Below are 24,923 nucleotides of genomic sequence, written 5' to 3' on the forward strand. Positions count from 1 at the left end.
CTTTATTATATAACTTTCTAGTACTGATGTCCATCATCTTACCCACAACGGGTGACAGGTTGCTATACGAATTCTTGCTATAGATAAATATTTTATCCTGTGGGGATATTACGTCAGTACTCCTGTGACTGTTTTAATAAATAACATTTGCTACAGAAGAGATTTCGTCAAGTGTTTACCCACAAGACAATTTATGATTTAAATACATTGACATTTAGTCATTTAGCAGACTCATTCTTCCAAAGCGACTTACAAATGAAGTGAACATAGAAGCAACACAAGGACAAGATAGCATAAGTGCAATAAGGACAGAAAAAGAAGTGAAAAAGAAATAATAAATAAATAAATACTCATTTATCAATCAATAAAATTTATGTTTGATTTACTTTGTTTTGAACTCAAAATTTCATACAAATGAATACAAATATTCTGCTATAAAATTTTGTTTCTTTGTTTCTTTTTGAGGAACATCATTAGTTTACACATCTGGAGCTCAAATACTGGAAACAAGACACTGGCTTCCTTTGTTATACTTGTGTATCATAAAAATTATGAATTACTTTTAGAGATATTTTGTAATACTAAGTAAGTTCCCTTCAAAAAACACAAAGGCAAAGATAATTTCAGGCCAGGTCTAAGCAGATGTAAAATGTTAAACATTACTCTTAAAATTGCAAAATATAACCAGTCTTGTAAAATCGTTTTACATTAAGAAAACATTCCAATGCTGTACCTGTACATGCGCATGCAAATACTATAAAAATGCACATGATTTTGTTTACATTCATGCACATAAGAAACTACAGATATATGCATTAATGAATACACGTACAATTGTAACATACTGAAATACACAGCATTTAGATGCCTCAATACTTTCCAAATTACTTCAGTATCCTTCCCATTTGGTTTCCACAAGTGGCCAAAGATTTTGTTGCCACAGACTATAAAACCTTGTCCTTGGACATTGAAGCTTGAACATGGCTCAGGTTCCTCCTTTAACACAAGTCTATAAGGTTTGTCTACTCATTCAAGATTTGTTCTTTTGCCTCCTGGATGGCCTGCTGTAGCGCAGCTCCGCCCGGAAGTTTGAAATATCCACTTTCTGAAATGTTTTCCACCTGTAGGTAAACTCCGGGCTTTTGCAATGGCACCCCATGAAGATGAGAAAAAAGCAAAGGTAAGTCCTCAGTCAGGGTGTATCTCGAAGCAAGGCCCAGTACAGCTGGTATATCAGACTCCTCCGAGTACTCGAAAATGGCAGCCATGTATTTGGAGAGGTCTTGACCCAGAGCTTTGGCACGGCACATCTCCTGTCCGATTATGGCGATCATGGTTAAAGCGGTGTTCTCATCAGTGTTCTGGTCCTCATCCTCATTCTGGTTTTGGCGGTTCTGAAGGAGACCTCTGGAGCATATAACCATCACAAAGTCACACTCATTTAATCTTCTGCTGTGCCAACCTAGAATGCCATCCTCCATGATTCTTAAGGAGTCCCACATGTCCAAATGTACCTAAAAGAATAAATCATGAAATTAATATCTATTACTGTAAAAAAAATAAGAAATAACCAAAAACCAGCTGCGGCTTAAAAAAGCCTTCAGTCATCCGTTCTGTGATTAGAATGTGTATTTTGCTTATGATATAACTTACCTGTGTGGCCATGTGCTTTTGCAAAAAAGCAGCGAATTGTAGTACGACGTTCACGTGGGCGGAGCCATCATTTCTTGAGTAGCAAATCAGGAGGCGAGGGGGGCGGTTATTACGCTCCAGTAAAACACACTTCCCTTCATCCACTTCTTCAATAATATCTGACAAATAGAAAATAACAATTGCTCTTTTATACAAATCTTTAAGCCTACAGAGATAACTGAATTTATGAAAGAATAAAAAATCTTGAATGAAAAAAATTTGACATTACGAGGAGTGTGCCAATAGATTATGGTTACAAATAATTTTCAATTGCACGTAGAATCTCATAGTTGTTTTGTAACACAAGCGTACGTAAAATCGGCATGAAACGGAATTAACGATTGTTTTAATTTCCATATCGTGATGCATATGAGTGAATGGCTTCTGAAATGAGATAAAATATAGGGCGGGACTTGATTTCCCGCATTGGGAACCGATTGGATCGTCGAAAGATTTGGCGTCGCTAACAAGATTTAGGCAGATTTGAATGCAAGTTTTAGTCAGTCGTGAAGGCTTATTCCCCACAGGGTTTCAATGTTATTGATTAAAGATTATGAGAGCACATGAATTATAAGAACACATGAAAAACTTTGATTTTCTCTTTTGTGTCAGGCCATCTTTAACAGATGTCAGAGAAAGCAGACGCAAAAGACCCTTCTGAAAAAAGTAGAGAAATACCATTATGAATCATAAGCTGTTTACCATTAAACCATGTCAAAATCATTTTATGTTTCATACTAATAGAAGACACTAGTTTCCATTTTCAATTGGGCGTCACAAGGAACTCATTTTATAACAATAATAACTCAAACACTGAGTGTGAATTATAAAAACAATAAAATACAGACACATATAGATTGGTTTTAAAACTTCAACCTGGTCTCATTTTGGTCTTGACCGCTTTCTTTAATCTTTTCTTGTAGAGAACAGCGAAGATGACCGTTGCAGTCGCAGCGAGCAGAATTCCCAAAGACAAGAGGACTACGAGTAAAGATCTCTCTGTGAAGTGTGAGGTCAACGGGTCTGATCACAAGAGAAGAAAAAGCACATCAATAAAACAGCTTTAAAGGGATGCTTGCTGGCATGTCGACATGATAAATGCTAAAGCCAAGAGTCATTGAAGGTCAAATCATTTTGTTGTTTTGAATGGTCATTGATAAATACCTGCATTTTTCTGTTGAACTACAAAAACAAAAGATTTCCTTACAGCATCCACGACATTGGCCGCAATCTGAAAGAAACAAAATAACATTAAATATATATTTTAATAGACCATGGATCAGATGGAAATAACACAGAACCTTGAAATGCTGTATAGCATGATACTAAATGATACCCATTAATGATTCATTCATATGTATAAGAGTGTGAAACTAGGGAGAATTTTTGAGTACTGTATGCTTATAATGACTATAATAAAAAAATATGATTCCAACCAAAATAACGACTGCACATCTAACTTTGACTTGGTTGACAGCTTAACACAGTTGAACTGTGTTTTCCGGCTGTCAATTTCATTTTATGGTATGTTATCCAAAACGGAAGAAAGAGACTCACCTCACAGGTGTAGTTTGTACCGGCTCTGAGATTCTGTAAGCGATATGTGTGATGGGTTTTGTTTCGAGCGAAATCCTGGGACAGTAAACACATTTGAACCATATTTTGTGATGTTCATAAACTACAATTCATTTTGATCTCATTCTTTTTAAAAGGTGTATCAAACACACCGGTTCAATGTTTGTGTAGTTCCGTAGCCCGCCTCCAAAACAAGATGAGAAATAGTGACGGATTTTAAAGTTCTCAGGGGCGAGGTTAAAGGTCACAAAAATGTCTTGGTTCTCCTGGTGGACTTCAACATATCTAGGATACCAGTCTGCATGATTTTAAGAACAGAAATAAACATAGGTGGACTGGATTGTACTCTGGTTACAAAGCGTGACAACAAGCCCCGGACTACCCATGTCATAAATAATACATTTGCAGACAGATAAGCTAACAAATACAAGCTCACCTTTTTCACATTCTTCTAAGCTATTTTTTTCTGGACAAGCTGAAAAGAAACAGAAGCGTTTTCAGGTTTTCTCAGATGAAAGAGAGCATCGTGAATTGCATGTTTGTATATTACGGAGTTGAAAGAGGAATTGTGGCATCTTACTGCGAGTAAAAAACTCTTTCTTCTGATAAAACTGGTGCCATTGTTCAGGGACGGGCAGTGCCATGATCGTCACAACATATCTGGTATCCAACGACAGACGTGTAAAAGGATCTGAATAATAAACCTACAAAACCATCAAGAACATGTTTTACAGATTGTCATATCAATGATGAACTAAATCAGATTTATGCAACGCGTCAGTAGATTTTTTGGGAATGTACCCTTTGGGCGTGTGCATGGGTGAGCGATAAGTTATTACGTAGGAGAAACAGTTGACATGAAATTTTAGATCCACCAAGAGCCTGCAGGGTGACTTGGAACCCGCGCAAGAATGCGATACCTGCAGAAAATAATAATCAATCAATTTTTATGGCTTTATCTGAAATGGCTTAACGTGGCTCATGAGTCTGGACCTGTAAGGTTGAATCTACAATCACTCAGTTCAAAGGTTCTTTAAATCAATGCCGTAGGAGAATAATTTTTGGTTCCACAAAGAACCATTCAGTCAAAGTTTCTTTAAAGAAAATAAGCCTATCCTAGCTTTCCTGTAGCTCAGTGGTAAGAGCATTGCGTTAACAACTGGGTTCGATTCCAGGGGATTGCAAATACCTATGTAAAATGTATAGGATAAAGCAATATAAGTCGCTTTGGATAAAAGCTTCTGCCAAATGCCTAAATGTTAAATGTTAATGCTTTGTCGCCACAAAGAGCCTTTTGTGAAACATTTCGTGTAAAGGTTCTTCAGATCTTTAAGGTTCTTTAAGGAACCACAAATCTTCTATGGCTTTGAGAAGCCCCTTTGTTATAAAGAACTGTTTGAGCTTCCAGCCTCCATTTTTATAGCAATAAATACAGAACTGACTTGGTGTGAATCTTTCTTTACCGTATTGGCTTGGATTCCATGACACCGTAATGGCATCAAATGAAGGATCTTGATCGTTTTCAAACTCAATCTGAATATTGCGCGGGGCTTCAACATAATGCAGACAGACTTCAGGGGTGTCCTGGCCTAGAAAAGATTGACAGGGCCAAGGAACACAACCTGGCCAAGAAGAGAAATTACCAAACAATGTGCAAATAACTATTGGCTGATCTCATTAGGTGTGAATTGTGTATGAAGGAGAAAAGTAAACAGTGGTGAAAACAGTTTAAGCAATAAAAAAAGGACACCTGCAGTTTCTTCCCTCAAGGCCGTTTCTATTATTGGAGTTATCTATGGTGTGTAAAGCGTAAAAAGGTTCTTTTCTTGAACAGAAACAATAGTTTTTTGTTAAACGATCTAACGTAAATCATGTGCCACATCCTCTTCAACAGACAAACAGACAAACTTGAAGAAAACAACCAGTGACCGTTATCAAAAGACCCATCTGTAATTTGGCCCAAGATAAATAAAGCGTTTGCTGGAAAGGCTGCAATCAATTAAATAGTGGAACATCTTGTTTTGATCGAGCTACATTAGAGGAAGTTCAACTGAGGCGAGTATTCATCTTACATCATGTGTCAGACATTCTCCCCATAAATCTGTTATTATAACACATTTTTGAGTAAACTAGTAGTAACTCAACTTTATGACAGGTCCATGCCGATCACTCTAATGTGATTCTTTAAATGCTTTATCTTTTAGTAATACAGAGGACGGTTTACAAAATAAAAGTTCATAGGTTGGTTTTGCTCGTGCAAACAAAGTAATAAAGACTATGGGAAATAAATAAAGATGACAAAAAAAAATCCCGTAGGTTAAAACCTGTAAATTCAAGTTCGTCAATTGTATATAAAATTTTGATGAAAACAGTTTCATTAATTAAAAAAGCCGTTGAATCATCTAAACAGGGCTGGCAAGTAGTTTCGTGCAGCCCAGGCAATTTATGAAGGCGGGACTCACCCCTGCAATATTCTCATAACAATAAAACATCCATGATATCTGTAAACATACTAAGTTTTTAAAGAAAAAAAACACTAAACATAGTTCTTGAGATACAAAGAAACATGGTGTTCAGAAGTGGTTTTGTTGGGAAAGTAAATACACACCATGACACTGCTACACATGTAGACTGTAAAATATAATGTGATAGCTTAATTTCACCATCTGGACTTTTACTTACTTCCAAATATGCTGGTGAATGGAATGCTGGTAGATAACTGAACATCATTTGCTGTAATTCTGCAGTATTCACATTCTGGGTTTCCCTGAAAATACACAACCACACAAAGAAACTGTCACTTACTTATGTAACTTAATGGAATATTTAGAATTCTACTTTTTTACAGTTTCCTAAACTGTTTTGACACATTAGGGATTTGGGCGGTCGCAAAATACCATGTTATCGACATCATGGTAATAATACAAATAAGGTCCATTATTCAGCAGCTATTTAAATGTATGGTTAACTCTTTCTCTCTGCTTTGCTACAGATATTTTGAGTCAAAAAATATTGACTTACATTTTATGTTAATAATACAGATATCATACGGCCACATTAATTGTGTAATAAAAATCTGTTTAGAGACAAAACCGGTGTATGCCGTTATGAAAGGAAAAGTATAGACATACCAAGTATAAAAGTAAACTGTGTGAACAACATTAAGATTTCCTGTGATCTCTGTACCAATTCTAGTAAAACTACACTTTATGAACTATACTGTACTTACTGTGGAATAGCAAAAATATCAGAAACGCATGTAGAAACGGTGATATGAGTTTCCTAAGTCTAGATGTGTTGTTGTCTTACCTGTCGGATACATTCAAGCGTGCAGCTCTGAGGTCTATAAGACATTTGTTCGACACTTGCACCAAAACACAAAGTGACCAACGCAAGCAGGTCCGCTGTCAGTGTGGGCCACATTTCCATTTACTTGCCTGAAAAACCTGCTTCAAACCTTCTTACAGCTAAGTCCATAAAGCACGTATGCTTTCTCTGGTCTCTTTAGGAACAATATAAAGCAAGAGGGTGGAAACAAGCGAGTAGGAGGTGGAGAAACCACCAACAAGGGTGTGGTGGCCTGAGGGAAACCCATCAAACTGACGCTGTCAAAAACCATCAGTTTGGGAGCAAGGTATGCTAACCCAGATTTATTTGCTGACAGGACACTGCAATTTTGGCTTAAAAAATAACTGTGTGAAGGGAAAAGTGATCATGATCCATTTATACCACTGCGTATTTTTACAGATGGTCAAAAACACCACCCCACACCTGTAAAAACATGAGTTGTGTACATACAATTATTCAGAATTATTTATGTCCATTGTTGATTTATTAACATTCTAATGGCACGTTTTCCCCAAACACTACAGATCTGTCCAAAAATAAACAAACACCAATGATCTTCACATGCAGTTGTAGTTGAGGTTGAGCAATCCTGGAAGAATGTTGAAGTACTCTCATCATGTGCCAAAAAGGGTTCAACAGGAAATTATGACAAGTTTTTAACAAGCATCAATGAAATTACATTTATTGTGATAGTAGGAATGTTGTACTTGACTTTCAAACATTTCTTACAGATTTCATGCTGCTAATACAAAGACCGTTGTTTTTTCTTTCAATAAATGTGACTATAAATCATGATGAAGAATAAACACAAATCTTGAAATTGGCTCTAACATCTTTATACTTGTATAAAATAAAAATCCACAAGAGGACAGACCCTCGAGGTACACGCTGCCTGATGTGAAAAGGAACAAAATACAAACAGTGCTTCTCCAGACATCTTGTAGAGTCTCATCGAATCTAAGAAGAAACACAACAGATACAAAATATGAATGAAAAACAAACTGCAAGCATGCCGTGAATATGACTTTAAAGCCCATAAATTAAAACTAAACAAAACATATACTGATTTTCAATGCGTACATCTTGTTTTCATCTAAGAGAGAGAAAAAATGAGTTCCTGGTTTCACTTTGGGTAGTTACAGACCATGTCCCTTCAATTCCTCACATCTAGGTCAAAGAGTATGTTTCATGTTGCCTTCCACTGAACATGATGCTTGGGGCAAAGTTTCTTACACTTTCATCTCCATATTTATCCCGGTTCACCATACAGGGTCATGCAAAGACAATTACAGTCAAGATGTCTGACATAAAACTAGAAGATTTTCAAAGGCACGGTTGTCGATTTGACGAATCTGCTTGTCACCATTCATGAATTTATTGTGAAGAACACTGATTTTATTTGCATTTCAGTTCTTAGCCTGCAGTCTCTCACCGTGTATTTGTCCCATTTCTTCTCAGGGTCATAAGGCTCCCAGCGGCTGGCGGGGAAGATGTGTTTGTTTTTCTCGTACCAGCTCCTCAGCACGACTTTTCCCGCGTGAGACTGAAAGAACAGACGCAGAGTTTTGCGTTTACTTTTTCTTCACATCGTGTTTAAAAAACAAATCGTTATACGCTGGACTTTTCCGGTGGCTCAAAATGATGGGGATGTCTCAATCGCCTTCAGCATCTTACCTCGTCCTTCTCAACGGTAGCATCGTTCACCAGTCGAATATCTTCATGCACGTCAAAATTAAACAGTGGTCCTGAAAAAACAGTGAGAGTTTATTTCAGCCACGTACAGATAAACAAAACAGGAAATCACTATGTGTTTTAACTATGTTGAGAGTAATGCAGCAGAATCTTGTATCACGCTACACACATGGAGCTTATCAAAGTAAATGTTTTACAGTTCTGTGCCAGAAGAAAAACTCACCACTTTTGCCTCGTGCCTTTGTCACGATGAAGTCATAAAAACTGTGGTGCTGGAGGAACAAAAGATAGTTAATAGCTTCAATATTAGATGAGCTCCAAACTTTACTTTTAGTCTGGTGAAACATTTATTCACTGTTAAATCTACTTACATGTGGGATAATCAAATCTTCTTTAATGTACATTAAATGTTCCACTCCTGCCGATCTAAGGAACACAAACAGAGCTTTGACATTATTAAAGAGTTGAAATAGATGGCGGTTGACAGGTTTAACTGTACATCACCAGGCTTGGAAAGCCAGCTTGCTTGAATATAAGGCAGAAATTGTGTCAGCTAGATCTGCCTATTTTTCACAAATAATTGTTAGTAATCTTAAACAGCTGTATAACTCTATAAACAAACTACTTAACATTAATAATATATTTAAATAAAGCACATAAAGCACTAATTTTCTGATGTCTATCTCACAAATTCTCCCACACCAGATTCTCAGTCTTTTTGTGATGTGGTTGTAAAAATGAAAACGACCACTTCTATAGTTGATCCCTTTACCAACTAGTCTATTTCAGACGTGTTTTGTATCTTTATGTCCTGGGGATTATTAATGAATTGCATAGCACTGAAACAGCTTTGGTTCACGTCACAAATGACTTGTTAATTGCTTCTGATTCTGGGGATCTATCGATATTGATTCTTGATCTTTCCACACTATCGATCATTGTATTTACCTCTCCCGCTTGGAGACTGATTTTGGAGTTTCTGACTCTGCTCTAGACTGGTTTAAGTCTAACCTTACAGGACGCAAGCAATTTGTTGTATTGGGCAGTTGTAGATCTGAGGTTGGGTGGTGAAATCTGGAGTGCCCCAGGGTTCAATATTGGGCCCTATACTTTTTAGCATGTAACTTGGGGAAACTTATGAGATCACTTGGACTTAACTTTTATTTTCATGCTGATGACACCCACATATACATACATCTGGTGTTAACACAACGGTTTCTTTTCTTTCTCAATGTCTCTCTGAGATCAAAAAATGGATGTCTGATAATTTTCTCTGTTTGAACAGTGACTTGTATGAAGTGATGCTCATTGGTTCACCACACCAGATACAGTACTTAAAACTGAGCCCTTTAGCCTTTAATGTGGATTGCTCTGTTTTACAGTTTCAAACTAAATAAAAAAAATTAGGAGTGACATTTGTTGCGAAATTTAACATTTGGTCTACATGTTCAGAATATAGTTAAAGTATCTTTTTTTCATCTCAGAAATATTGCCAGATTGTGTCCCATGCTGTCATTTTCTGTAGCTGAAAAGTTAATTAACACATTTCATTTCTCTCGGATTGATTATTGCAATCAGTGTTTGAATTGTGTCCAAGCTCTTGGGGGGTCGCATGTGCTATCGATCTTACTATTATTTTTATATTTTGCATAATACGTTTTTTATTTTAAAAAAAAATACAAATTTCTTATAAGATTTAGCCTGTTTGATCTCTGTCTTGTTGAGGTTTCGCTCTTTGCAAAATCTCTTGAATTTATTGATAACAGTAAGATTTTTTTTTTTTCTAAATGTATGATAACATATTCCTTCCGATTATCTTTTCTTTATTTATTTCTTTTCTTGTCCTTTGATTATTGTTGTTTATATTGCTGTAATGGAGTGCTGTTCCTTTTTTGGAATATTAATACAACAATTAAGTTGTAGTGGGGGGGGGGGGAATTTGAAAGGAAGAAAAAAGATTCTTTGGGAAACGCAAACGTTTTGCAAAGGATCGCGATGATCTTGGGGAGAGCAAAATATTTATAATATTTTTTCCACCACCCATATGTCCCATTTGTCGCTTAGAAATCAATCGCAATTGTTTTGACAATTTGAGATAACATCGTACAAAAAGAAAGATTTACATTATCAAAATTATAGTAACTGTTGAGTTTTAGAAAAACACTTTCAATATAAGTGGATCAGCACACGCCATTGTCTCACTGTGACATCTCTGTACATGTCTTCATCGAACACTGTGTGGCGCACTTAAGCATGCATGAATTTTTCAGATAAAAATATCTTTTTAATTTGCGTCTTATGAAATTTGGACAAATAACAGACAAAAGTGTTTTGTTTTAGCGCGATAATTTGACAAAAATAATTTGGGGTTTTTAGTAGTGTAGTTTTAATGGAAAACCGGGGAACCCCCCAAATTCATTATTTTAGACCTTATGAGGGGTCCCTTAAGGCTTATGAGGGGTGCGGGACAGCCCCAGCCCCCCCCACCTCAATTCGAACCCTGCTGACAGCCGGTCTTGTCACAATTAATCTTCATTTAATCAAGTCTTTTGGAACAAACACATCACAAAGTGTTGATCATAGTTGTTTTTAGGGAAAATAGTAATATAATGCTTTATTTATTCTGTTGGACGTACACTACTGTTCAAAAGTAATTTCTGTTCACCAAGCCTGCATTGATTTGATCCAAAGTACAGTAAAAGCCTGTTCTTTTATGTAAGCCTGTTTTAATAAATACTATATAGTTATACAATATGTCAATCATAGCTATTTCAAGAGTGAATCCCACATGTATATGCCCAAGTAATTCCCGAAAATTTGCAATTTGCAGTATGTGGCCGTTAGTCCTAGCAGCATGAAAAACAAGTTTTATACAATTCTGAATGGATTATATATACCACAGAAACCGCACGACGAGCACTTCCTTTATAATTACTAAAAAGCTGTCACTCATCTTTATAGAGATTTATAGCACCATGGAACCAGGCCTAATATTAATTTGCGCAAGAAATACAAAAGCCCTGACATGGAGTTGATAAATATTGTGGAAAGATATATAGAGAGAAAATTACCCCTCAAAAAGTAGAAGATACCTATTCCAGAATGCGAGTGGAGGTTTATTCTTGCCAATCAAGTAGTCAAGTCAATTATGTCCTGTGGTTAAGGGGTCTTTAGACGTACAGCGGGGCGTTTAAAATTTAAAGACATTTGTGAATAATTCACAAAATTTACCAAGTGTTCACATTACACCTTTTTTGGAAACCTTACAATGGCTTTCTGTCAAATTACGAATTGCCTTTAAACCTAAAACATCATTTCACTGCTTTCTATTTTCAAACACGTGCATAAAAGCATCTTTTTCCAAAAATATATGAATTTTTATTATTATTATTTTTCACTCTGTGTAATATGCGGGACCACTAAAGGGATTTACCTCAACTCACTGAAGTCTTTCCTCAAAACTTCCAGAGCCCTCTGGAGAAACTGCTGCATTGTATTGCCTTTCTTCATCTACACAAACATTATTGAGCAAATATTTTAGAAACAATGCATACATAAAGAATGAACAATGCCAGTGTCTGTAGGTGTGGTGTACCTTGACGGTTTTTCGATGACCTGAACCATCCCAGTAGCTGAAAGTGATTTCAATTTCTTCACCTAAATAAAAAGACCAGAAAAACAGGTTTGTATCAACACACGGCTCAAAATAAACAAATGCTTAATTTTAAAAAGTGGTTCAAATCCATTAAACTGACACCAAATATGACTGAACGTTTGGCCAGATTCAAATATCACACATAAGATATTCAGCATAACAGCTCTCTCTTATAACATAACATCTTACTTTTGATCTTCTCCTGTTTTCTCTCCCATTCTTGTCTGAATTCCTCTCTTAGACGATTCTCATCTTCCTAAAACACAAATTTTTAAAAGTTAAAAAATATCTGAGTTTGATTCATGTGTTGAAATATTTCTAACAATGTTAGTGACGGGACATACCAAGGGTGTCATTATATAAAAAGTTGCTATTTTTAGTTTGCTGTAGGTGGAATTTAAGTGGAGGAAACATTCTCATTTTTGGAGAGAAATCAAAAACTGATGCCAAAATATATATCAATGAATGGAAAGCTAAAATATCAGATTTTTCGCTTGCTGTTGGATATGAGTAAACATGTGCATGTCAAGCAGGTTTTTTACCTCTCTGTCCCTGTCTGGCAGGAAACTGGTATCAACATCTGGGTTCTTTCCAAGTTTTTTCTTCTTTACAGGTAAGCCTGGCAAACACAACGTCACACAATATTTTACCCCAATTCACAATCTGCACCATATGACTCATTTCATCCAAATATCAAAAATCTGTCATCATCGACTCATTCCCTTTTAAATAATTATGGCTAAACTGTAGCGTCTGCTCAATTCTTTTTGTTAGGATCTTATATTCACAGTGCCCATACATATCTCCTCCTCAGCATCCTCTTCAATTTCCTCTTCTTCCTCTTCCTCCTCCTCCTCCTCCTCCTCTCCTTCATCTGGATTAAAGGATAAACTGGCAATCTTCCTTTTCTGCTCTTCCTTTCTTTTCTTCTCCTTCTGTTTTTCTAGTTTCCTACATGAGCAGACAAAACAAAACGTTTTAAAATCAAAACTTATTTGACATGACAACTGAGTGTGAAAGAAGTCATAAACGTCTCAATGAAAACTGTGAAAAAGACATCCAGGCAAGGATAAAAAAACTGAAATGGTTTACAGCTGGAGCTCTTTTGACTGCTCTTTCTTGGCCAGCTGCTTCTCGCGCTCTTTGACTAGAGCTTCCTGCTTAGCTTTCATGTCATTCAGAGTCACCAAACCTGCAGACAGAAAAACATCCATCAATCAAAAAATGTTTTCCAAGAGTCAAGGAGACACATTCACTGAACCCGAATATAAGCTGAACGTTAAACTAAATCCAAGGGGGGTTCAGAGATATAAACAGTCATCACTTCTCATGTTTACTTGCCTACAGTGCTGGACTTGAGCTCTTGCTCCACAGCATCATAGTGAGCTGAAAACTTCTTATCAATGTTGGACTTCACCATGTTGTCCTGAAATGTTAAATAAAAAGAGTTAAATCTGCAACGAACATCAGAATCGAATTTCCAGAGTTTTGGGCTGCATGTTGAGATTGTTGTAAAGAAACTAAACATAAGGTTCAATATTATCAAACATTACATACAAATATGATCATAAATGCAATATGAAATATAATGCAGAGATACAACCTATCTGTTAGAACTGGGCAATTCCAACATTATGGACGAGACATTTTGCATTATGGACGTGACATAAAAATGCTCAGAGAATGAATTTGTTACAAATTTGTATATATTTTACTAAACCCTTGTTGATCAGTCTAAACATAAAAAAATCTATTTAAAAAAATGGGAAATAAACATGTGTTATGGATGTTACAAAAGAAGAACGCGTGTTGTGTGAGACGACAAACTTTGTAGAATTACTGTGAAATAAAATGCACAATCCTGAAGAAAATTAATTTTCATGTGTCCATTTATGAGGAATATGAAGCGTTATAGATGTGACAATCCTGAAAATGGCTCTTACCTGACTATGAAAAATCATGAGCTCAAAATAAAAAGAGAGATCTCAGATGGGTATTTAAACCACCAAATGTTCAAATCTGTGATGTAACCAGAGTAAAAACCGATGGTAAAACTTATTCATGGTAATGTTGACATTTTCACGGAATTGCCCAACTATAAAATACACCAAATATGCTTTATTTTCAATTTACTACGTCAGAAATATAATATAGTAGTTTTTAATATAGTTTAATGAAACCTTTACACATTTTAATATGACTATGCTGTCTAGATATGAGACACAGCAATAATAATAATATGGGTTGAATATATTGTTTAATGCAGACACATATAACTTATGTAGACACTCACTAAAAAAATAAAGGAAACATTTATGGCCGATTGTGTTTATATATGTTTGCACGTGTTATTCTCAGTAAGTTGTGTTGTGTCTGTATGTCTTGCCTCTGCTATCTTCTGCTTCAGCTGCACGAGCTGCTCTCGCTCTCTTTCACGCTTTTTCATGAGCTGCATCGCTCGTCCCCCTTCACTCGCCGCTCCTTTATACTGCGCCATTGCTGCTCTTTAAACAGATACTTGGAAATAAATATATATAAACAACACGAAGTTAAATAAAGGCCGAAGACTCTACGTAAACAAACGAGAAACTTCTTGACTCAAGCAGGCGGTTGTGGGTAATTAACTGTGTAGTACTGTTTCCGCTAAATGCGCGAAATACTAATTTCACAGCAAAAGCCAAGGTGAATATTTAAAATTTTAGGAAAAGTTGGTGAGTGAATACGATTAATAATAACGTTCATATAATTTGTGACTTTATAAGTCTACTTTGTAAAAAATGTGAAATGTAATGTTACAAACTTTTGCGTCGCATTAAACAGATGGAGACTTTTAGTTTGAAAGGCCATGGAGAGAGAGAGAACGCTTGAGAATCAATCGACTCGATCTGCTATCGACTCTCAGCACTGAACCGAGTGAGGGGAGATCTGGATGGAAATGAAGGCGGCGGTGTCTTGTGCCGGGGTTTTGCTACTATGTGTGTGGCTTTCTCCAAGCAAAGCTCTTTATTTCCACATCGGAGAGACGGAGAAGCAATGTTTTATTGAAGAGATACCTGATGAAACCATGGTGATCGGTATGTTCATTGTGAAATGCTCTCTCTGCGATCGGCTAAGGTTACCTATGTCGGGTAGCTGAATCAGCCAGATGGCGTTATCACTTAGTAGCCTATTGTTTGTTGCAGTAAATGCAGTTAGTATGACAAATCACGATGTTAATTTAAATGTGAGGGAACTATGTGCAGATTCGTACACTGTCTAAATAAAATGGAGCTGTCGTTACAGTTATTATGATCACGGATGTGGTAGGTGCAGCATCCTGGTTGGGTACCTGAGGTGCAGGTGCAACCGGTTCCGCCCTGTCAGCACAGTCTGATGTTACTTACAGCTTGGATTTATGCTTTGTTTTAGGTAATAATAAATAAATACTAGACATGGTGGCAAGTATACATACTCAAATTCTCAAAGGCTTATATTTGTCTGTAATGTGTAATGAGTCACATATTTTATATTTCCATATGTGACGTGAATTTTCTTCACATCAAAAATAAAAACAACTGAGAAAGTTGACTGTACTTATTCTTGTACAAATAGTTTTTTTATAGCCGATCCCACAATTTTGTCATGATGTCCCGTTGTAAACGCTGATAGACTGAACATGTCTTTTTAGGAAAATACAGAACACAGTTGTGGGATAAACAAGCTGGTTCTTTTCTGCCATCCACCCCTGGCTTGGGCATGCACGTGGAAATCAAAGATCCAGATTCTAAGGTATGCTTATATGAAATGTTTTTTTATATTCTGAACTCGGTGACATGCTATGTGATGCATTTCAAGATTGTCGAGATTGTCATCCGCCATAATCTTAACTTTAAAAAATATATTTTTAATCATCTCGCTGGTGGTTTCACTGGAATGCTGAAATTCTGCTTTTTGTTGTATTTATTTCAAAAAGCGTAACGTATTTTCATTCCTTTCTGTCCATCAGATCATACTGTCTCGTCAGTATGGTTCAGAGGGCCGTTTCACCTTCACGTCCCACACACCAGGCGAGCATCAAATCTGCCTCCACTCCAACTCCACCAAGATGCCACTGTTTGCCGGTGGAAAGCTGGTATGTTTTTTTTAATACAGTATAGTGCCTTGTATGTTTAACTCGATGAAGTAAAATACAGAAGGCACAGGCATAAAATATATTAAAAAAAAAAAAAATAATAGCATAAAATAGAATAATATTTAGGATGCTGGTATTTCTGTCCTGTAGAGAGTGCACCTGGACATTCAGGTCGGTGAGCACGCCAATAACTACCCAGAGATTGCAGCCAAAGACAAACTGACCGAGCTGCAGCTAAGAGCCAGACAACTTTTAGACCAGGTGGAACAAATTCAAAAGGAGCAGAACTACCAGCGGGTGAGTCTATATAGAGTGAATCTGTGTTTGATCTGAGTTTCAAGATGCATCTTACAGTAAGGTTTCATTCTGCAGTACCGCGAGGAACGCTTCCGCATGACAAGTGAGAGCACAAACCAGCGGGTTCTCTGGTGGTCCATCGCTCAGACCATCATCCTCATCATCACCGGCATCTGGCAAATGAGACATCTCAAGAGCTTCTTTGAAGCCAAAAAGCTGGTCTAAACAGCAGACAGACTTACAGAGACACCAGCTCAAGTCACATTCATCACCAGTTTGTTTCTCAAGCATGAATATGCTCAACACTTCATTCCGTTATTTCCATTGAAATGCATTATAGTCCAGAATCACTCTGTGGACTTACATGAATGAGTCTCTAAAAGAAAATTTATCCGAATGATGTTGAATAAGTCTTTAACATGCCTTATTTAGTATTAACACACTTAAAATCATAATCATAATGTGATTAGAAAGAAGAAAATGTTATGACTTTCATTATGGGTGCATGGTCATTACTGTTGATTTTATTACTGATAAATGTGAAGAAATATGCTCATTATTGCACCATTTCTTTTCTTTTTAAAAGTGTATATATTGAGGTTCATAGAAGTTTTTGAAATATCTGTGTGGTTTTATATCTGTGATGTTTTGGGAAACCTCTCTAGTGTGTTAAACTCTTCGTTTTGCTGTTTAGAACATATATAAACCGACATTTTAGGGACTTTCTTTGGGTTTACAAAACGATTTGTTTCTTCTAATTGTTCTATTTCTGTGTCATATTGTGATTTATTTATTTTGTTACTGAATTGTCCATTTAATTTCAGAGAACGACAGGAATTTCTGTCATTTGATGGAAAAATAAACTAGGTTTTTAGGGTTCTGATTCAGTCTCCATATTGTATGTTCATATTGTATTGTATTTCTGGTTAAGAGAGTGCACACAGAATAACACAAATCCATGTGGTCTTGTAATTTTTGTAAAAAATAATATGCGCACAAAATGTGCATACATATGTATTTAAACGGCATTACATTTCAAGATCAAACGCTACAAAGCAAAAACATGACTTCAATATTCTTTGCTCGATTGAGGATTTTGAAGTTACTCTAAATTTTACAGTTTCAAATCAGAATCTGCATATTTACGCCAATGTATCGGTCACAGAACAGATTATATATTCTAAAAAAAACATATCTGTCATAACTGAATTTAGACAATGTAAATTGCTTAAATACACACTATCATAAACCTTGTCTTTAAACCTCTACAAATCACACAGAAGTATTTCATTTATTACCCACCTTACCCAACTCAAATATTTATGTACAACCACCTATTGACAAGATACAACAATATTCATCTTTGACACTACACACATAATTGAAAAATGTATGGATGTTAGTTTCCATTTTGCTTTCACAATCAACCACAAACAATAACATATCATTAGTTTGACATCACCATTCAAAATGATGAAAAAATATGTGATTGCCTCTAAACAAACATTTCAAATGCAGCACAATCTCTCTCCTTGCATAGTAAAATACCAAAGACCTTCAGCTTTCCTTAAACTCTAGAAACACTCAAGTCTTTAATCTTGCACTTCAACCTTTTTTTTCCACTCCACTGCACGCTTATTTCTGTTGTATTGAGCTAAAAATCAATGTTGACCAGCGCTTATTTTTTTATTTTTTAGTATGACATGGAGCTATAGGTACTAAATTAATTACACCAAAGTACCACACATACACGCACACGTCAGTCCTGAAACAAGTCACTGACACCATTCACAGCAAAACGAGGATACAGAATACTATACATGTTATTTATATCATTTACAAATAGTACTTCACTAGTAACACTTTACCGTAATGCTCAATTCTTTAATATCGGTTCATGATCATTTATAAACGCACTATTGTTAATTTGTGCTTGATCATAATACATAACGTGACAGGTGAAAATCAGATTAGGTAGAAAGTAATTTAGTTATTATTCATTGCTATTTAACCTCATAAAGTAATGTTGATAACTGAACCTTAGCGTAAAGTGTTGTCATTTTACTGACACTTTCTGCTCAGCCATTGTACACAAATGAAACAATATACAAACACTAAAATATACCTACACAACAAAATGAAAACCTGTTGTTTTACTCAGATGTTACGCGATTTTATCTATTTTTTCTACTCAACTGATATGACAGAAAGTACGCCTCACATGATTAGGTGATAACCTCTAAACAATGAATTCGGCTACAAATTTGCACAACAAAACCAAACACGTGCTGACCCTGTATCTGTTCGAAACGAAATGTTAAGCAAAGTAGAGAACTTTGCAAAGGTGGGTGAATATTTCTAGAGATCTTTTGCTAATAAAACACCTTCAGGAAGTTAATTTCGGGTTGAATCGGTCAAATGACACTTTTCATTAATCTCTCTAGTTGTTTCACCTCAGAAGACCAGGTCAGTAGCGATAGTTAAGACACATTAATGGCTTTTGACTGGTAAATGGTGAGCCCAGTCATTGGGAAAGAGTTCCCAGATTCAGTTCAGTAATCTTTTTTTTCTTCCAATTTTCATTGCTCTGTAACGGTCAGTCGGTCCATTTTTCTGGCTGCTTCCTCACACACAACCTTTGGCTTTTTCTCTGGACTGGGGGTTGGGGTGTTGGGATATTCCCGAGTGCCAAATATAGTGCTTCCGACGCGGACATTGGTGGATCCAACCTCAATCTAAATAAAGAAACATTGTAAATTCATCGCAAGCAATAATTCAATAAATGCGAGAAAATCTACATCGGAAAAATGGTGCATGCAATACTAATCCATAATACAACTTTTAAACTATAGCCATCTCTAAAAACTAAAATAAATACCGTTCTATAATATGCTGTTTCACTCAAGAGTAAAAGGGTCGTGAAAGGTTTTCATGTTGACTTTATAAAGCAGAAATAAAGAGGCACCTACCGCATGTTCAAAGTCAGTAGACATGCCCATACTGAGCTCAACTTTATCCACTGGCATCTTAAGACTCTCACAAACTTCTTCACGATGTTTCAACAGCATCTACAAGCAAACGACACATTTAATTACAGTTCACAAACTGTCTCTTAAAGGGGTCATATGGCACGAATAAGAATATGTGATATAACCGTGTATTAGACACATAAAATTGCAAAAATGTGGGAACAAAAGATGCCTTCTATCTTAAAACGTATGTGAACCCAGACCTGCCAGACATGCCTCGTGTAACCACACCCCTGCGATGGTACGTCACTTCGTAACATGATTTGATTAAGACCACCCCAAATCTAAACGCAAGTGAGGTGGGCGTACTTTTAAATCTCATTGTATCTTAGCAGTCGCAGCCATGTCGCGGAGACGCGGTGTGTTTCGTAGCGAAAAGAAAGACTTTTTGTGCCCTGCCAAAAGATGAGACAGTTAAAATCCAACGGTTACATTTTATTTACAACACTGTTCCAGAAATTACAATCCTAATGTTCAAGTTTGTGCTAATAATCTGTAAGTCCTAATAATCAGTAATAATGTTCCAACTAGAGGCAACAAATGGGGTGTTTATAATATCATGTATTAATCTTTTTATTTAGTATTTATTTTGATCAAGAAGGACAAAAGGGCTTGCGTTATTTATTACTTTACCATTCCCTGCTGTAATGCGAGCTTGTTTCTATCTCACACAAACTACGTATGATGCATATGGTTGTTTGTTTATAGTCTTTATTACGTTGTATATAAAAGTAAAACAGTCAGCTATAGTTTTTAACTATTTAACATCATTTTTTTTAATAAAACCTTACCAATCCTTTACATCCTGCTCAAGTCGCGCTGGCAAAGTTGATGTATCGGCTTGATCATCTTCATTTTCCGTATTAGATTTGTGCTCGAATTGATATAAGGAAGTACCGATGGCATTTTGATGATTGACAAACATGCACGGTATGTAAAAAATACAGCGTTTTTTAACCTTAAATCCTGTATACACATATGATTACATATAAAACAATCAAATATATTTGTTTTAACTGAGTCATTTGACCCCTTTAAATATATGATGCTAGCTGATGCGACGGTGTTCTTCTCATGTACCTGGAAGTCAGGGTTGGGTCCGTCACTGAGGTCATAACCATACCGGCCAATCGTCATGAGTCCGGCGAAGTCGAGAGCAGGACACTGAGATACAATGTGTTTGACTGTGTTTACGGTCTCATCAGGGGACAGGCCGTGTTTACCTGATGAAACACGTCATGGTCAGAGAGTCATGCTGAGGTTTGTTGAAAACTGGTTATGTGATACACTAGGAAAATATCTAACCCAGAAACTTAAGTGAGACACAAAGAACATCCATACTGTGAGATTGCGACAATGAAAGCTGACCAAACAATATCTGAGCCTTTGATATGACCTTATTCTATTAGAACATTGCGTCCAACTGCGATTCTCCACTTTTTGTTAAACAAAGAACATTTTGATGATCTAAATACAGAGCATCTGTAACAGGGTTCATATCTTTTTCCAGATGTGTGTTGAGAAATTCACAATCATAAAATCTCTACTTGACGTTATCCATCCATTCCATTCCATTTTCTACCGCTTATCCGAACTACCTCGGGTCACGGGGAGCCTGCGCCTATCTCAGGAGTCATCGGGCATCAAGGCAGGATACACCCTGGATGGAGTGCCAACCCATCGCAGGGCACACACACTCACTCATTCATTCACTCACGCACTCACACCCTACGGACAATTTTTCCAGAGATGCCAACTTGACGTTATATGACGTAGATATTGACGTTAACACGTACTTCCCTCTCCACTGGTGTTTATCTGGACCATAATCTTTAACCAGTGTGTGTTGGCAGCTCTCAGCTTTTGCCACGAGCTGTTGACTCTTTCAGCCAGCTTAATAGAGTCGACCGTCTCCACCATATACAGGTTTGGAACACCTGCCATTTAACACAACCAACAAGTCACATCGACAGAATTTGCTCATAAAACATTTATTCCCATTTACTTTTGTTATTCGGCTTCGCTTACCCAGGAGCTTGTTGACATTATTCTTTTGTAAATGACCAATGAAATGCCATTTAATTTCAGGACACGATGACAAAATCTAAAGAAAAAGATGACGGCATTATTTCAGTCAAGCGGTCCGATCATACAAAAACAATCATACAGTTTGACTGACTGTTATACCTGCGGATGGGAAGCTTTCTCCACCAGTTCATTTACCTGTCACAAAAATCACAATGAGTCAATATGATTTTTATTCCTTTCAGGTCGATACACTAGATTGTTAGGAGTTATTCTTACATAATTCTCTCCAAAGTTTCGTTGTCCGTGCTTGTAAGCCTCCACCACCATCTCTGCAGGTTTGGTCTTGCTGACCGCCACCAGTCGAGGGGCAACACATGGTAACGTCTGAAAGAGATAAAGACATAATAAAAGTCAACTTTGTTTACACAAGCGTCATAAATACTCTTTTTCTAAAAACTGTAAAACAGAATTAAGAAATGTAAAGTATACACATTGCATGGAAAATAACACATTCTAACGTTAGTCGTGTAAATCTGACATATCCAATAAATGCTCAACTAAACTAAATTTTCACACTTGACAATTTGATGGGTCGTGACTACAGCAAACCCCGTGATTTCAAGCCACATGCATTCATTTACAGATCAATGTTTATAAGCAGACATAACGAGTCCTTAAACGGACACTTTTTGGCGAACGTCATATAATCAAGTGTCAACAGCTCGTGTGCTTTATTAAGCCTGTCTGTAAAGGTTGAGAAGATTACATAACCCACCCGTAAAAACGCGGCGTTCATGGAGACGCGAGTTTGTTTTAGGCCATTTTAAAAGCGCATAGTTTCCTCAAACACAACCTGTGAGAAAGAGATGAGAAACTGACCTTCGGGCGACGGGAGACCGCTTGGTTTACCCGGTCCACCACAGCCTGCACTTTCTGTCCAACCTCCTCCGACATTACTACTCTCCACATACCCTCAATGCGGGAGGACGCCAACACAGCCGATCAGCGTCACTGACTTTTCCGGACAAAATAAAAGTCCTAATAACCAGCGTTAAAATTAAAACAAGTAATCGTAAAAATAAACAAAAGTCCCAATAACCAGTGTTAAAAAAAAATGAATCGTAAAAATAAACGTATTAGTCACCTTTAAAATAAATGATTTGAATAAAACCTCAATAAGTGAAATCACACCCTTTTCCCTACGAAATTAACCATCACAAGGGAGTAGAAAATAATACATGAACACATTTTGTATAAAACATTTGAAATATTGGCTGGTTGTTGTCTTCATAAAAGTAAACTGATATAACAGCTCCCGACTTTGCATGTAATAAACCCATAAAACATCAGATGAAAAAGGGGATGTCAACTAGTTGTTCATATTTAACCCCACTTTGGAAATACAAAAAGTAATTTTAGCTTTCCTGTAGCTCAGTGATAAGAGCATGGGGGTAACAACACAAAGGTTGTGGGTTCGACCCCATGGGATTTCACATAGAAACAAAATGTATAATAATGCAATGCAAGTCGCTTTTGGAAATGCGTCTGCCAAATACATAAATGTATGACTCTAGCTGGGTCTACATTAAAAGTGCTGCTTCTATTAGTCTTAAAAGATGTAATGTAACGGTTGACCAGAGCCAAATTTGAATAATATATCATCACAAAAATCTGTCAAGATTCTATGTCAGGCTTTACCCCCGGCAATTGTCATTAAATTGTCAATCACAGAGTTTCTGTAAGTGAATGTTAACAGCTTCTTAAAACAAAGCCACGTGAAGGAAGAAAAACACATTAAAATCATCACATTACTGTCACTTTATTCACAAAAAATTATGATTTGTGCACAACATTCTAGAGACATAGGAAAATATATAAAAACAAACAAAACAGGCAAGTATTAAACACAAAAATGGATGTTGCGTTAATATCCACTCTTTTTGTAAAAAGACGTCGTGGAAATCTAGAAAAATTTGCTGGCTGGAGACAAAAAAAAAAATCAGGAAAAGAAAGTTCTCTCTCTTCACACTCGTTCTAGAGCCTCCAACATGATTATACTGTTTCCTCGGATCACCTGAAAAAACAAAACGGAACACAATTCAGACACTCAAACAAGACATTGCACACAGGTCTGTTAAAATGAACACGCCTTTCACATAGTAAAAAACTGCAACAAGATTAACTAAAACCTAGTCTAAGACGTCAAGCCCACGGGCCGTTGTATGAAGGTCTGGCTTTGTTATTAACCAAAACCCAACAAAATAATTTGAATTACTTCATTCAATTTACTGGTTACCTTAATGCACTAAACAAATTAAATAATCCATTCATGGCAAAAAATGTATGCGATTATTTTGTCTATAACAACAGTTAATAAAGTATAATATAATGCAATATATAACAGCTCATAGTCATGTAACACCGGGCATGGTATGAGAATTGTGTCTCGGGAACAAGACATTGGGTTTGTGTTTGGTAACAGTCTGTTGTTATACTGACCACCATGCCAATGGTGTTCATCTGTCCTCCAGGAGCCATTTCAATAGAATCATCCACTACCAGATTCATGAAGGGGTCAAACCCTCGCAAGATGCCCTGAACATGACGACCACCGTTTAGCTTCACTAAAAACAAACATAAAAACACAATTAAAATCTTGCTCGAGTTATTGAAGATGGACAAAACAGTCTATTATACACAGTTACCTGGACAAATATTTTAAAGGTCTAATTCAACATTACTACACCGAACAGTACAGTTGTTCTTAAATCCATGTAATTAACATCATGCAATAACATGCAGTTAAAGGATATGGAATAACTTATTGGAAATTAAAATACAAATAGTCTTATAATAAGATTAGTGCATTATACTTACGTGAAAGCTTCTTGTCCATAAACCTAAAACGCAAGAATGAAACATTATATTGTGTATTGACTTGTGAAGTTTCACTATAAACGTAACCGTGTTGTAATTATATCTTAACAGTTCCTACGCAACAAATAAGAAATATACAGCAGATAAGCTTACACTTTCACCGGCCACAGCAATAAATTACTTCTAATGTTCAAATAAAGCACTTTTCTAAAGGTATTATACCAAACGTTTGAAAATACTTACTTTTTCAGCTCGGGTGGATGTGCTTTGCTCATGTTTATTTAGTTGGATCGAAAGATTTTGTAGAACAAAAACGTCCGAAACACGTTTCAAACAATGTATGAGAAGAGTGCGTAAAGAACAGGAAGTGGCGTAAGTCGCGGGTTTATTTTGTCGTCACGAAACGCAACATCGCCCCCTGCTGTATTGAAGTATGAACTTCAACCACGTTAAGTAATCGAGTTCATGCGGATAGTAATCTATTATTAGAAATATTACAATAAATTAAATAAAGTCGATGTCATAAGAATACGGAGTACATATAAAAAGGAGAAAGAGGCTGTTGAATGTTTATGGAATAAAGCCCAGTTGATACTTTTATGTTTTATTATTAAAAAAA

At 36.4% G+C, this 24,923-nt stretch overlaps 5 protein-coding genes across 5 annotated transcripts; 1 reads left to right on the forward strand and 4 right to left on the reverse strand.

Annotated features, from left to right (window-relative positions):
* Positions 1-365: 365 nt before the first annotated feature.
* si:ch211-207e14.4 (interleukin-17 receptor D) lies at positions 366-6,756 on the reverse strand. The gene is made up of 12 exons (XM_056733826.1): positions 6,577-6,756; positions 5,950-6,034; positions 4,731-4,889; positions 4,069-4,187; positions 3,848-3,971; positions 3,704-3,742; positions 3,420-3,565; positions 3,250-3,324; positions 2,857-2,923; positions 2,569-2,715; positions 1,654-1,811; positions 366-1,514 (listed from the first exon to the last, which is right to left on the reverse strand). Exons 1-12 carry the CDS (start codon positions 6,694-6,696, stop codon positions 1,023-1,025), a joined length of 1,731 nt encoding a protein of 576 aa, XP_056589804.1. The 5' UTR covers positions 6,697-6,756; the 3' UTR covers positions 366-1,022.
* Positions 6,757-7,281: 525 nt separating this feature from the next.
* On the reverse strand, positions 7,282-14,587 carry fam50a (family with sequence similarity 50 member A). Its single transcript, XM_056733827.1, has 13 exons — positions 14,349-14,587; positions 13,304-13,388; positions 13,055-13,154; positions 12,762-12,913; positions 12,505-12,581; positions 12,152-12,218; positions 11,903-11,964; positions 11,741-11,817; positions 8,679-8,733; positions 8,531-8,579; positions 8,290-8,360; positions 8,048-8,158; positions 7,282-7,572 (listed from the first exon to the last, which is right to left on the reverse strand). The coding sequence occupies exons 1-13, from the start codon at positions 14,457-14,459 to the stop codon at positions 7,564-7,566; spliced, it is 1,026 nt and encodes a 341-aa protein (XP_056589805.1). The 5' UTR covers positions 14,460-14,587; the 3' UTR covers positions 7,282-7,563.
* A 269-nt stretch (positions 14,588-14,856) lies between these two features.
* On the forward strand, positions 14,857-17,253 carry tmed4 (transmembrane p24 trafficking protein 4). The gene is made up of 5 exons (XM_056733640.1): positions 14,857-15,036; positions 15,630-15,730; positions 15,948-16,073; positions 16,224-16,370; positions 16,446-17,253. Exons 1-5 carry the CDS (start codon positions 14,892-14,894, stop codon positions 16,593-16,595), a joined length of 669 nt encoding a protein of 222 aa, XP_056589618.1. The 5' UTR covers positions 14,857-14,891; the 3' UTR covers positions 16,596-17,253.
* Positions 17,254-17,642: 389 nt separating this feature from the next.
* Positions 17,643-22,443, reverse strand: plpbp (pyridoxal phosphate binding protein). Its single transcript, XM_056733639.1, has 8 exons — positions 22,307-22,443; positions 21,704-21,811; positions 21,587-21,622; positions 21,428-21,503; positions 21,196-21,336; positions 20,480-20,622; positions 19,340-19,438; positions 17,643-19,105 (listed from the first exon to the last, which is right to left on the reverse strand). The coding sequence occupies exons 1-8, from the start codon at positions 22,394-22,396 to the stop codon at positions 18,950-18,952; spliced, it is 849 nt and encodes a 282-aa protein (XP_056589617.1). The 5' UTR covers positions 22,397-22,443; the 3' UTR covers positions 17,643-18,949.
* Positions 22,444-23,230: 787 nt separating this feature from the next.
* snrpg (small nuclear ribonucleoprotein polypeptide G) lies at positions 23,231-24,680 on the reverse strand. The gene is made up of 4 exons (XM_056733524.1): positions 24,548-24,680; positions 24,305-24,327; positions 23,927-24,051; positions 23,231-23,501 (listed from the first exon to the last, which is right to left on the reverse strand). Exons 1-4 carry the CDS (start codon positions 24,577-24,579, stop codon positions 23,451-23,453), a joined length of 231 nt encoding a protein of 76 aa, XP_056589502.1. The 5' UTR covers positions 24,580-24,680; the 3' UTR covers positions 23,231-23,450.
* Between the last annotated feature and the right edge of the window lie 243 nt (positions 24,681-24,923).

This window comes from Triplophysa dalaica, chromosome 20 (genome assembly GCF_015846415.1).
Source record: "Triplophysa dalaica isolate WHDGS20190420 chromosome 20, ASM1584641v1, whole genome shotgun sequence".
In the NCBI taxonomy this organism is placed as follows: domain Eukaryota; kingdom Metazoa; phylum Chordata; class Actinopteri; order Cypriniformes; family Nemacheilidae; genus Triplophysa; species Triplophysa dalaica.

Bases quoted from the DNA above. Each gene is read 5' to 3' on its own strand.
- si:ch211-207e14.4 (XM_056733826.1), bottom strand. From the start codon at position 6,696: ATGGAAATGTGGCCCACACTGACAGCGGACCTGCTTGCGTTGGTCACT. The intron at 2,716-2,856 runs GTATTTATCAAT...TCTTGTGATCAG, and splicing joins AGTTCAACAGAAAAATGCAG to ACCCGTTGACCTCACACTTC. The intron at 1,812-2,568 runs GTTGAAGTTTTA...TCTATTTGTCAG, and splicing joins CAAGACCAAAATGAGACCAG to ATATTATTGAAGAAGTGGAT.
- fam50a (XM_056733827.1), bottom strand. From the start codon at position 14,459: ATGGCGCAGTATAAAGGAGCGGCGAGTGAAGGGGGACGAGCGATGCAG. The intron at 13,155-13,303 runs GCAAGTAAACAT...TTCTGTCTGCAG, and splicing joins GCTCAAGTCCAGCACTGTAG to GTTTGGTGACTCTGAATGAC. The intron at 8,734-11,740 runs GTAAATCCCTTT...TGTGTTCCTTAG, and splicing joins AAAGACTTCAGTGAGTTGAG to ATCGGCAGGAGTGGAACATT.
- tmed4 (XM_056733640.1), top strand. From the start codon at position 14,892: ATGGAAATGAAGGCGGCGGTGTCTTGTGCCGGGGTTTTGCTACTATGT. The intron at 16,074-16,223 runs GTATGTTTTTTT...TCTGTCCTGTAG, and splicing joins TGTTTGCCGGTGGAAAGCTG to AGAGTGCACCTGGACATTCA. The intron at 16,371-16,445 runs GTGAGTCTATAT...TTCATTCTGCAG, and splicing joins AGGAGCAGAACTACCAGCGG to TACCGCGAGGAACGCTTCCG.
- plpbp (XM_056733639.1), bottom strand. From the start codon at position 22,396: ATGTGGAGAGTAGTAATGTCGGAGGAGGTTGGACAGAAAGTGCAGGCT. The intron at 21,623-21,703 runs GTAAGAATAACT...TTTTTGTGACAG, and splicing joins GAAACTTTGGAGAGAATTAT to GTAAATGAACTGGTGGAGAA. The intron at 19,106-19,339 runs GTAGGTGCCTCT...TTCTTTATTTAG, and splicing joins CTACTGACTTTGAACATGCG to ATTGAGGTTGGATCCACCAA.
- snrpg (XM_056733524.1), bottom strand. From the start codon at position 24,579: ATGAGCAAAGCACATCCACCCGAGCTGAAAAA. The intron at 24,052-24,304 runs GTAAGTATAATG...GTTTGTTTTTAG, and splicing joins TATGGACAAGAAGCTTTCAC to TGAAGCTAAACGGTGGTCGT. The intron at 23,502-23,926 runs GTCAGTATAACA...TTGTTTTTTCAG, and splicing joins TGAACACCATTGGCATGGTG to GTGATCCGAGGAAACAGTAT.